This window comes from Sparus aurata, chromosome 5 (genome assembly GCF_900880675.1).
Source record: "Sparus aurata chromosome 5, fSpaAur1.1, whole genome shotgun sequence".
Lineage (NCBI taxonomy): Eukaryota > Metazoa > Chordata > Actinopteri > Spariformes > Sparidae > Sparus > Sparus aurata.
The window spans coordinates 35,514,146-35,527,712 of NC_044191.1; the positions used below are offsets into that span (position 1 = coordinate 35,514,146).

Consider the following 13,567-nt stretch of genomic DNA (forward strand, 5'->3'; position numbering starts at 1 on the left):
TTGAGAAGCCACTAATTTAGTCATTTTTCAAGCAAAAAAGCCAAAGATTAGCTCGTTCCAGCTTCTTTAATGTGAGGACTTCTGCTTTTCTTTGTAATTTACAACAGTTGATAAAGAGTTTTGGGGTTTTCGACTGTTGGTTGGACAAAGGAAGCATTTTGAAGACATCACTCTGGACTCAGTGAAATTGTGACAAGCAATCTTGATATTTTTTAGGTTATTTTTTGGTGATTAATCTCGAAAATAAATGGCCGATTAATCAAAAGTGAAAGTAATCGTTGGTTGCAGCCCTAGTTTCAAAAAAGGTCTTAAATAGGGATGCAAATTTTAAGCACTTTTTTAAAATTGATTGTCAGCTGCTGGTTTTGGTTAATGATTATTGATAAATAGTGACAAGATCACTTGTAAAAAACAGTTTTAATTGATCTGTGTTTGTTGCAAAATCAGGCTTCATCAGTTAAAAGAATAGATAGTTAGATACTTCAATATTAAACTTAATAACACAAAATATTGACTTCATTTTGATGACTAACTATCCAACACAATCAAAGGCATTTGAAGCTATTTGATGGATAAAATGTTATGATATTAGCTTTTAGAGACTGACTTTATGTCTTTCAAACTACAAATTACTTGTATTTTGATTAAATTGTATTTATTTGATAAATATGATAAATTGTAATAATAACTTAATAATTTATAACAGATGTGTTCTTGCCCGTCTCTGATGTCAGTTGATAGATTTTCACTCAGCTGAATATTATATTTTTATCGGACAATATTTGATCTCATAGATAAAATGTTGCTAAATTTTAAATGTATCTTGCGAGTTTCAACTCGTCTGAGCAAAGATGTGATTTATAAACGTGGTTGAGAATTTACAGTAATGAGAATCCAGCCGTGTTGGCAGATATCAGACATGATGCGTGGCTTGTGCTTCCTGGCAGCCTCGGATGAGATAATAGTTGTGTGGTGACATCACTGGTTTAAGTTGTGAGGCTGCTGCGTGCTGATTGGGGCAGAGCAGCGATGGCCACCGGGTTGACGGCTGTGTTGTACCTGTGGTCCTGCTGCCTGACTCCACACTGCCTCTGGGTGAGTGAAACAAGTCTCTCTGTATTATAGATATTTCTCTGTAAGACGACCTGTTTTGATGAAATACAGCATGTAGATATTTGCACTGTACCGACTGTAGCTACATCCTGTTGTAGCGTCGCCTCTGTGTGGCTGCTGGATGAGCTTCAGGCTGAGGCTGCGCACAGATTGATGATGTCAGCAGGAGAGGGGAAGTGATGAGCAGCCCTGAGTCACTCCCAGGAGATATTAGGGGAATTAGGAGCAGCGATAATGTAATATAAATTGTCTCAGATCCTTTATTTTGTTCCAGTTTTTAAATCAGTTTAGGGAATACTTCCTACAAGGAAACTTAACTCCCTCACGTAGACTAACAGTGTGAGTGGAGCTGCAACCGTTGATCAAAATAAAATGATTCAGCAACTTTTTTGATAATCGATTTATCATTTCAGTCGTTCCAGAATTGTTAAACATCGTCTGTGTGCAGCTTCTGAAACGTGAGGATTTCTTTTCTTTGTCATTTCTGACATTAAATTAAGAGTTTTTGGGAGAAGATGTTTTTAGGCGTCAATTTATGTGATGAGCATTCACAATTTTCTGTCAAATTTTAGGCTAAAAGATCATTTATCAATCGTGAAAATAACCAGATCAATTGATAATGAACATAAACATTATTTGCAACCTCGAAATGTGTGTTTGATGATGAATGTGTACATGTTTGACCAATATAATAACACCCAGATGACTAAAGAGTGATTTATTTTGAGTCACAACGTATTGATTATTCATCGTTTTCTTTTGATTGACTCATGAAATAATTGGCAAATTCTTCCAGGGTAAATTTGAGGATTATCTCAATTTAATTATCATGTTAAGAAGAGAGAATATTACTAAGATAATAATATATTTTTGCTACAGGAACATTATAATCCTGCTGTGACCTTCATATGTTTAATGTGAGTAATTAAAGGGTGAAGGAGGCAGCCATTTTCTGCTGAGGAGGACGTGAGAGAGGTCAGTTAGTTTGTGTTCTGTTGGAAACTGAGACGCTCACAGCAGACCTGCCTGCAGCACTTCAAAGGCAAGGTAATCAGATTACCTGTAGGGGGCATATGTGGACAGGGACTCGGGCTTTATGAGCGCCTCTGGCCCAGTTTGCTCAGAGGTTAACTCTCTGTTGTACGGAGCCGGTGAGCGACTTCAGAGACGTGAAGTATCAGGAAGTGGGACGTGTTTTGTTTGGTTTGTGGAATCTGACTCTGATTTAATCAAACAGTCGCTGGACGGTCGTGATTGTTGCTGACGAGCTGGTTAACGAGCCACACCTGTCTTTTTCACTCTCCTCTCTCATGCATGTCTAATCCATCTATTTATAGCCTCCTCTTTAACATGATCATGCACTTGTGCTCATTCCTCTCTGATGATATCACTTTGTCATCCCCACTTTCTCTCCAAGCTTTCTGTTTTGATTTGAGACGAGCAGCACATTTACATTAGATTCCCCTGCTGCTCTGCTCTGACACTTCTCGTCCTGCCCTGCGACTGAATGAGGCTGTAGCACCGCAGGACATATATCACCCTCCCCTCTCCCTCCCGCTCTGAATCAGGGACCTCCCATTCTCTCTCTCCCTGTCTGTACCACACTCCCTCTCTCTCTCCACCCAGTTTCTCCTTGACGGTGAGTCCTGTAGCGCTGCGTACAGAGAGCAGCACTGCTGACGCATTTTCTCCTACCTGCCCGTACCTGCAGAAAAAGGCGAGGAGGGGAACATTTTCTCTCTGGATTTGACTTCCCCACCACAGTGCTTGCTCTGTTTGGCGCTGTGTTGGTGGTGTTGGTTTCCTTATGGAATGACTACAGCACCCGCCGCCCTGCACCATTTGTCCTTTTTGACTCGGGCACCGTGGGAATGTAGCCTCGTTGGATGGATGGATTTCTCAACTTTATACCTTGGCCTTGTTTTGGAGGAAACTCATCATCATCAGCTGTGGGAGAGCTGTCAGGTCGGGTGTTACTGAGGCTGGGATCAGGGGAGAGAAGCTTACACCTGGAGAATTCTTAAATGAACTATTAGCAACATCTGTGATGGAAAAAGATAACTACATGTTGTGCCAAATTTAAACAGTATGTTGAGGACGTCATCGTCACTTCTGCTCCTGACTAGTTGTTTGTTCTGAAACATGGCTGAGAAACCTGTTGGTGGACAGCGCAGCAGTTTACAGAGTAGTGTCCAGCATAACTAATAGTAAGTGTTGGCCTTACGTAACCTTTACGCACCCACTTGGTTTGAGCCAAGCATATCATAGCTAGCATATCTTGTGTGCATCGAAATAGACATTAGAAAGCTTCACGATTCGCTCGAGGCCGACAGCCTGGAGCCTCGAGAGTGATGAGTTGAAACAGAGTCCTGACGGCTCCACTGGGACTGCACTGCAGAAGAGAAGCTGAGCAGAGGCTCCGTCCTGTAACGGTCAGGTTATCTGCGCTGCAGTGCTGCGAGCAGCAGACACCAACATCATCACAGTGGTGTTGTTCTCTCTCTCTGTCACCTTCATCACTGCTGCAGTATCGACCCGGCAGCACACATCAGTGGATACCTCGGACACTCTCCCTGGAGTAACTGGACTCTGATAGTCACAGCTCCGCTCACAGACTCTGACGCAGCACATCTCGCCAGTCATGGAGTATTTGGGGGACAAGCTGTCAGTGGCTCAGTCTCACATGTCAGGATGGGTGGGAAATGTCCGTCGCTCCTTTCACGGGGCGTTCAACCTTCTGTCCAGTTCGGTGGAGAGAGGAGGCCGAGGAGAGGACGGGACCGGGGACTTCAAGAGAACCAACTCCTTGCGCTCGCTGGCGTCCCGCAGCAGGGAGTCCATCCGCAGGTTCTCGCTGCGCAGCCAGCAACGTTTGTCCTTACGGCGACGCACAGCGCCCAACACCCCCACTGCTGTAAGACCACACACACACCAGGGAACCACCTTTCACCACTGATACTATCACCAACTATAAACAGAAGTTTTGAGCATGCACCGGTGTGATTCATCAGTTTAACTGAGTCTGTGATGACGATGACCGGCAGGCGATGTGTTTATTTTTCCCCTCCTGTTGCTAGACTGTTTCATCCTCCTTATTCCTCAGCAGTGATGCAGTGAAATACTCAAGCAAATGACTCCGTCCTCATCCTCGTTTTCTGAGCGGTTGGTACAGTTCATCATTCAGTCCGCAGAATCTAGTTTCGCAACTTTATCTAGACTCGTGGCTCGGTCCAAGACAAAACTGACAGAACGGCAGGATTCAGAGAAAAGAATCCAGTTAGAGGAAGTTTTCCAAGTTATGATTCAGGCTCGGCACTTTAGTGAAGTCGCTGTCAGTTTACTTGTTTTCTCACCTCTCTTCTGTGTATTTGTCTGACTCCACAACGTTTGTGTGTTTCTCCCTTTCGAGCCTGATGCGATGTGAGCGTGTTTGGATGATGTCGTCACTATCAAGACATGACTGAAGAAACGCATTGTGATCAGTGAGTGAACACTGGAGCAAAGCCAAAGTTTTAAGTCAAGTTTCTATCTGCTCCAGAAGCTGAGAAACTTTAGTTTAAGGCTTTAGTGAACGTAGACAATTCTGTCAAGTTTTTCATAAAACCCTTTTTAGGTTTTAGAAGATTTTTCCAAACAATGCTTTAGGTTTTGATGCGCGCCTCAGGTCATAACGGGTTAACGCGATATATAGATTGGATCGGCTGAGTAGAGTTTATAACGTCAGTTGGTCTTTGAGTTTCCTGTTCCTTTACTAGTGCCTTGAAGGTGAGACAAGCTGCGCTGGTTAAAATAAAAACATTCTCTCAAAATGTAGAATTCTCAATAAGTTATCAGATTTCTGACCGGATCAGGATGGGTTTGGAGAGAGACAGCAGGTTAACATCAGGGCTGGCTCGGACCTGCCAACATTAGGCGAGAGTAAAATCACATTATTTGCATCTCACGGTCAATTAAATGTGACAAAACAAACTGTAGAGATGTAGACATCCACATGTAATCAGTATCACTGTCGACTCTGGAGATTTAGAAGAGAAGTTTCTGATCGGGGGCATGGCGGTACGCAGCACAGCCAAGAATCAGAGCGGTGGCGTCCCCCCTCGTTCTAACTCAGATCGCCCACTGACTATAATCAGCAGCATTTCCTAAACATCTGTTGAAGTTATATAAAGCACAAGTGGAATTCAAGTCATTTTGCAGAAATGTCTGTGCACTTCTGTAACGTCTCTGTTAACAGCTGCTCCTTCGTCAACTATTTGGTGTCAAGCCAAACATGTCAGGAACTCCTCCATCTGCCACTCTGCTGCGTCTCGTCTATCTTTTATATGTTTTCATCCCCCCATCGTCTTAAATTGTCCTCGGCACGATGTCAACCTCAATTTGTCTTTCTCGCTTTGTTTAACGAAGCTGTTGTTGTACCAGTTCTTCAGGTCTGAACATCGTCGACCGTTTGTGCTTTTAGTTATAAAATGAGGAAAAGTTGTTGTTATTTCCTAACAACTAAACTCTTTCTTTGGCTTCTCATCACTTGTCTGACGTCCTGACGCCCAGCCTGCTCCGAGCCTGATTTAGAGCCCATGTAGGGATACGTATACATTACAGTGAAGTCGTTCCTATCTTTAGGTTACGCCTGTTTGCTGACCTGCCGTGCAGCACCTCATGAGTCACAACTGCTAAAGATAAGAGGTGTTTTCATGACGTCAGATGTGCTGACATGACTTAGTTTTAGGCTTCACAAGCTGTGGTTGAGCTCTCTGGGAGCTCCTCTCCACTGGGCCGGTGATCAGTGGATGAAGGATGATGAGAGGTCAGTCTGCAGTTGTTTTTCGAGACTAAATGTTTGTGGTGTTTGATCGATTAAAGGGGAATTCTGGTGTTTATAAACCTGAGATCAATATGTTCATGTTTTGGAGTGTAAATAATTTAAAACCTAACAGAACTTTTGTAACGGGTCCAGTAGATCTCCTCAGCTGGCAGCAGCGACCAGGCTGTCCAAGTTCTGTCCGCTGAAAGTGCTTGTTTTCTTCTCTGACAGGCTGAGAAATGATTCTGACAGAGGAAGTTAAATAATAAGCTCCACCTTTTTAACTAGAAACTATAAAGTGTTGTTCGAGGAAAAGTCTCGCTCTGAAGTCTCCCGATGTGAGTTGTTGCAGGAAGACAGTGAATTGAGGGAGGAGTTGGAGTTCAGCAAGAATGCATTCCTAAAGCGATGACTGAATATTTAACTTTAACTTCTCCTTGAACAAGACTCGTGTTTCTGATGGATCTTATTGTAAAACAGTTTCTGTGTGTAGGAATCTTAAAACAAAACCTTTTAGACGCAGTTCAGTTGCTTCACAGGTTTGTGTTGCAGCTGACAAAAACATGTGATTATAGAGCCCAGGTTTGAAAACACAGGAACTCCCCTTTAATGCACTGGGTCGACATACCTGCGGGTTCTGGTTTGTACTGAAGTGTCTCTGTGGCTCTGATGTGTGCGACCACAGTTGTGTGTTTGGCAGTCGTTCAGCAGGTAATGAGAGTCTCGAGGTGAGTTTGACAGTTGGAGGTGATGCAAGTATTTTCCTGCCTTATTACTTTCTGCTTGAGCCAAGTGATGACATCACTAATGAGACCAGCTAATGAGAGCACTTTGAAGTTCTATAGTCATCAATCAATCAATCAATCAGTCTTCATTTATACTCAACCCAATGAAGAACTAACCCAAAACAAATCAAAGTTAAGAAAATAAAAGCTGTCAGTAAAAAGCCATTAAAAGTGGTTTTAAGTTGAATAATTTGATTTGAATACATTTGATAAAAGATCTAAAACCTTGCAGATTATGGCAGATAGTTAAATGTATGAAGTTTATAAAATGGCCAAAAGATATAAGAGTATACATTTTAATCAGCCGCTGCATTTTATCGGAGCTTCTGGAGCATTTATTACTTATATTTACATATTTTGACGCTTTGACGTGAGTTTATTGTTACAGATTCTCTCTGTGAATTGCTGTGTTGGCACTCCCTGATATTTTCCCATGAGGCTACACATGTACTATACGATGAGATATAAACTTTATTGATCCCACGACGGTGAATTTAATCATTACAGCAGGTCGAGAATCAGCAGAAAGAGTGAAAGAAGTAGAAAAAGAATAAAGTCACTGATGATCTCAAAGGATTTTGTCGGGTGTCACTTCGACCAGACTTCTTGAGTGAGACTGTGACGTGTGTAATTTCTAAATATGATCTCAGAAAATATCATGATATGATGCATTCTTTCTAATTTGATCAGTTTCGATGACTCTCATACTGCAGGAAGGAAACGTGTTTGCGATTCACAATATTAATCCTGATTATCACTGAAATGTATTTTGTTAATGTATTTTTTAATTGCGTAACTAATTAATTAACTCTCAGAAAATCTAAACGTTCTTAAACTTTACAATAAAATACTATATTTGCGCTTTAACCTTACATTATGTTAGGAAACAGATTGTTTAGCATCACAGAGAGGACAATAAAAGGTGGCTGTCTTCTTGTTATTCTTAGATTCTGATCTGTTGTATTTGCACTCGTCTGATTTAAATGTTGTGGAGGGAACAAAGTGTAAGACGAGCCTTCGACCACGGTGACGTCACGCACAACCAATCAGAGCCAGTTGTTTTATTTTTCAGGGAAACACTGAGATGTGATGTCGGGACAAAATGAGATTTATTGCTGAGTAACGACACTAAAATATCAGGATAAATGTGTAAATGCTGTAATAATATGTATGTATAGACTTGTAACTGGAGTATGTGTGCACTGAACAACATAACTTCCAATTAATTGATTTAACACAAAAATTAAAAACTCAAACTATCGTCATGTTGGCAAAAAGCAGGAAAACAAACAGCAGCCTGAGAGAAATAATCCCTTCAGTCAGGTCCACTGCTCTCCGAGTTAAAGTCTTAAGCCAAGTCAGGTTTCTACATTCTTTCACTCTGTTCTTACCGGACGCTTTGTACCGCGGCGCTGAGCCTGTCTGTATGAAGCACTTATATAATGAATGAAAAACACGGCCCGGCAGAGCTCGTCTTAATGTAAGCCCCCCTGACATGTGGCGAGAATGCACATTTGTTGACGTGAGGTTAGCGCCCCTGGGAGCAGTCGTTCTGAATATCTGAGGGATATTGATATCGATTACTGCTGTGTACACGACGGCATACCTTCCCACTCCACCCCGGCCACGTAGATTAGAGCAGATGAGCCGAGGATGGGGAGCGGTGGTGACGCGATGAGAGTGTAATGTTGTGACTGAAAGTGTTTTAATGGCTGTTAATAGTCTCGCAGTATTTCAGGTGGTCACATCAGCTCCCTGAAGAACCGACCGCACGAGGAGGGATGTGAAGGCTCCGTCGATTAAACATGGCTGCCCTCGATATACCAGCCAGTTAAAGTTACTGTTTTATTAAAGTCATAAGCAATTTCTTCCAAGTTAAACGAGCATCCTTTAAATATTTATTTACGTATTTGCTTTGTGATTCTGTCACTCAGTGAAAAGGCTGTTTTTAAAGGATGACTTCACCCAGTCGTCATCTCTTCCCCTCATGTTGATGGAAAGTCAGGAGAAGTTTCGCAGTCCATCAAATATTTCTGGAGCTTCACAGTGATTCAGACATCTTTTCAGATCAGTTTGGGATCTCAAGCCACACAGGATCAGTTCCTGAACATTTATTGTAATGTTGAATGTTGTTATGCCAGCGACGGACTTGGACGGAGGCATTGTGTATTCAGGTCTGTCCATCGCATTCTCGTGAAAGCATTGAGGGAATTTCTTGAAATTTTCTAAGAATGTTCCCTACAGCTCAAGGATGAACTGACTAGAAATTGGTAGCCAGAGGTCAAAGGTCAAGGTCACTCTGACCTCATAAACATGTTCTCTAATATTACTGTTACTCTAATAACATGAATAAGTGGTCAGAGGTTAAATGACCTGTGAAAACAAAGCTTGTTCTCCCCGTTATTATTATTATTACACACCATGGCTCAGGAACAGCAACTTGACTGATGCGTGGAGACAAACGACCGTGACGAGGTCATTCTGGTTATCAATAAGAAGTTGTTTGGATTCAGTGAGTTGTATTTTGTTTCGGAGGAAAGAAACCAGAAAATATTCACATTTAAAAAGCTGTCATCTTGTTAAATTTTGACTTTTTTTACTACTTAAAAAATGATTCAAACCTGTTTATCGATTATTGAAATAATTCATCTTCTGTTCCCTGACTGGTTTCTTACTTTTACCATCAGTAGTTTAATTTCCGCTTCATCATCGGAAAGAAGTCGTCAGGAAGGTCCCTGATAATGATGTTAGCTGCAGTACTGAGCTCTAATTGGAGGATGAAACACACTTATCCATTCCGACTGTTCAGACAGCAGCACACACTCTCGTTAACTGCGTTATGAGCTTATTCACGTAAACACACTCATTATAAGGACGGTAGCTGCCCACTCTGTGTTTTCCACTCTGATGTAACGCCATCTGCTCGGTGCTTTACTGCAGCAGAACTGCTCACTTTATAGAAATAAATCACTTTCCATTGAGCTGTTGACGTTGGAGCGATCTATCGAGCGTCCTGTGTGTGTGTGTCATTGTTCTGTGTGGCTCTCAGCGATCAGCCTGTTATCAAAATGAAGTTTCCAAGGCCTTCGCTCCGGCCCCTTCCTCCTCGGATCGTCAGTCAGGCGTATTTAGTGATCAGCCCTTTCTCTCCTTCATCCTTCTATTCATCCGCTCTTTGTTATGTCGTTTCCCTCGAACACACCCTTCCTGTCTCGGGGAAGCTGGCTATTGCTAATGTTATTAAGGAAAAGCCTTCGTCCTGACAGCTATGAATCGTTGCTGCTGGACCTGTTCGTTCAGTCGACCTCCTTCATCCACGTATTTTCCCTGTTTGTGGTCGACAGCACCTGTGAGCTTCCATTCGGCAGAACAGTTGAACAATCTCAGAGCTCAAAGGTTTTTTTTATTGTATTGTTCGGCCATTAAACCTGTTAAACCGGTTATTGTTGATTCATACAGCCTGCGATGAAAAAGAAAGTACAAAGAGTCTGAGTGAAGTTCAGCATGAGGCTGATAACAGACAATAACTCAGTTAATGATAAATGATGTGAGACTGTGAATCTGAAAAGCTTTTACAACTCCTGTTTTGTGTAGCTGCTGTTTGTGTAGCAGCGCCGCTCTCTCCAACATGTTCCAGCAGAGACGGCGTCCGTCCTCTGTGCTGAGCAGGTGAAGGTGTGTTCAGGGTGTGTTTTTGGTTGAGTAACACACACGCACACATAGGATAGGAATTTTTATCAGCAGAGTTTTTACGAGACCTGGATTTAAGATGTGTTGGCGTGTTGACAGCGGTGATAACAGTGTACAGCAACAGGTCGAGGAGAGAAGGATGACGCATTTATCTGATCGCCTTCAAATCATCCGTAAAAACATGTCAGCTCTCAGAACGCTTCCAACAAAATGTTTGTAGGTAGTGGTGTGAGGATCGATCCAGAAATATAGATGCTTTCTAAATGTTTCTGTTCTGATTCTCACATTAAAAGGTTATCAGAGTAAACATGTAGACAGTAACTACACTATCTCCAGGATCTTCTTCAAATTATACCTGTTTTTTAGTTCTACGGCAGCCTGTAGGAATGTTTTGGAGATGCATTAGCCTTCCTTCTCTAACATCGCTGCTTAAAGTCACTATCCATGTGCTAACTACGGCTGTATACGTAAAGCCTCACTGACAGGAAGTAGATATTGATGATCATTTGTGTGGAGCTTCTGTAGTTTCCTGAGAAGTAGCGAGTGTTGAGTTTGTCTCTTGGTGTTCGACATTCACATTCTCACAGCTACAGATGCTGTTTTGTCAAGTTTTGTATAAAGTATCTGTATCATAAAGGTTCAAGTCTGGGTTTAACTTTTTATTGGTGGAGACATGTTTCCAAAATATATCCGGGAAGACAAAAGACAGCAGAAACAGCTACTTCTTCTTCCTCTGGAGTCGTAACAACTGATCAGTTATTGGAGTTATATGTTTGAATTATTATTTGAAAAAAGATGTGCATTAATTATTTAGTTATAAAAGGCCAAAACAATCTCAAGTGAGCAGAAGTTTCCATCAACCTTTTTTTCTAAAGCGAAACCTCCAAAAGGCAATTAAAAATATGGTGATGAAGACGCAACACCAACGAATAATACATTTAATTTTGTGCAACAGTGCACTGCAGTGAATAAATCTTTCTGCAGAGGAGGAACTAATCATCTAGCTGAACTAGAGTACGCTGTGAGTGTTTCTGCACGATCCACCTGCAGCCTGACGTGGACTACAGGCTTTGTTCACGGCTGTCAGATGAAGCAGGACTCTGAAGTGTGTGTGTGTTTAACTGTAAGTGTTGTGACCCTGTGGTGTCAACGTGAAAAGTGTGAGCGCTGTAAATCCTTGAGAAGAGGATCAGTGCTCTCCTTCCTCCTCACTGTTCTCTGTTTTCCTGTCAGGAAAGACTCGGCTGATGAACGACATCCTGCACCGCTGATCGTTTCTCTCACTGCAGATCCGTCTCAGCCACACTCAGATGTTCAGTCTGACTCAATATCTCTGCTCTCACATACTCACAGAAAACAAGGGCATCACTGCTGAAGCTCTCAGAGTGAGATCTCTGATCTGCCGTCACCGCTCTCATAAACACGGCTGGTTTAGGATCAACCTGTGCAGCTACAGAGCCAGGTGTATCACGTTTCTGCGTCCTGCCCTCGGGCAGCAGGAGGGTTTCTATTGTTTTTTCTATGTAGGCCAGGGTTGTCAGTTCATGCGTAGTTGTTCCTCTGTGTGGCTCCGAGACAGTATGTCCTCTGTACCAGCCTCATTAAAAGAGCCACGGTTCAGTAGACAGCAAACACACTCGATCACACACCCACCAAACCCATCTCCGTCTTTGTCTCCGCTCCGGTCCTGTGTCCATTAACTCATCACTTCCCCGTCCATTATCTGTCCTAATGTAGCACTGCTGCTGGTGAAGCTCTGTTAGCAGCACCGCTGCTTCACTGACTGCTGGTTTGTAGAGCTGTAACAACTAATCGATCAATAGGTGAAGCTTCATAGTCCACAAAACATTTCTGGAGCTTCACAGCAAAACAGAGTTGCAGCATTCTGCAGTAACCGGAGACTTGATTTAAAACATGAGACGGTCCAAACAGCTGTCGCTTTCTTTACCTTCCAGGTAAACATCAGATGATGCATCAAGAAGTGAATAAGACTAAACATCACATGATTAAAACTTAAATGTCCGTCTGTGAACATTTCTACATGAGGCACGTCAGATAGATTTCATCAGCGATGGTGATGACGTGGTGAAAACTCCCATGATCCCTCACTGCTAATGTCTTATGTTTAGTTAGGATTTACAGACTCTGAACACAGTTTGTAATTTCTGCTGCTCAAACTGAATGTGGAGCAGTATACAGCTATGAATGGACTCAAACTGTGATCCAGTTTGATTCATTACTTTCTCCGTTTGTGCTTCCAGGTGCAGCAGAAGCAAAGTCCGAGTGGAGACGAGGAGGGGAAAGACTCGCCGGTCCGTGACAGTGACAGTCAGTACGGGACCTGGGAGACGGGCCTGCGCACTGATGACAGGTTAATACACAGGAAACATCTCTGCTGTTTAAACACCACCATCGTTATTTTATCTTTTTTTGTCGGCCCTCTTTCTCCTCCTACGCACCTCGAGCCACAGCTGGGCTGAAGTTTTAATCTGTGACTCTTTTAATGATTAAAAGGACTAAAATCCAAACATGAGTTAATCCTGACGACAAGCATCTGAAAAAGGAGATCGCTCTGTGCCACAGAACGCTGTGTTGGAGCACGATGAACTGATTTTTATCACAGTGTTGGTAGTTATAAAAAGTTAAAGAACTACTACAGATGTCAGCAGTTTTATTACGATCCGTCAGCGACCTCCTGTGGTCAGAACATAAAATGACAACATGCATCAACACGAGAAGAATGAAGATGTTTAGATTTAGACCACAAAATAAGAACAGACACAAACACATGACAATAAAACATTGTAGACCTTTATACACCTGCGTATTATCACGTGATAATCTCTTCAATGGCCTGATTATTTTCATTATAGATTAATATACCGATTATTTTTACGCAATTAATAACAATTTCTTTAAATGCCCAAGGAGACGTCTTTAAATGTCGTCTTTTGTTCAACCAACAGTCCAAAACTCAAAAACTCTTCATTTATTGTCAGAAATTACAACAAAAAGCAGCAAATCTTCACATTTAAGAAACTGGAACTAGAAAAATGTAATGTCATTGGACCGTTTATCTTGTTGTCTGATTTCAGCTGCATCGTCTACATCGCAGCCTCGTCACAATCTTGACAGGAACAAGAGTGAAGTTGTGACTCGGACTGTTTGATTGAATCCA

General features: G+C 42.2%; 1 protein-coding gene across 1 annotated transcript in view; it reads left to right on the forward strand.

The window, feature by feature from the left end:
* Window positions 1-13,567, forward strand: part of LOC115582205 (trichohyalin-like) — a 35,597-nt gene that overhangs the window by 16,437 nt on the left and 5,593 nt on the right. The window contains exon 7 of the mRNA XM_030418020.1: window positions 12,651-12,760. Within this exon, the coding sequence (XP_030273880.1) occupies window positions 12,651-12,760 (110 nt within the window). The remainder of the gene's footprint in view (window positions 1-12,650; window positions 12,761-13,567) is intronic.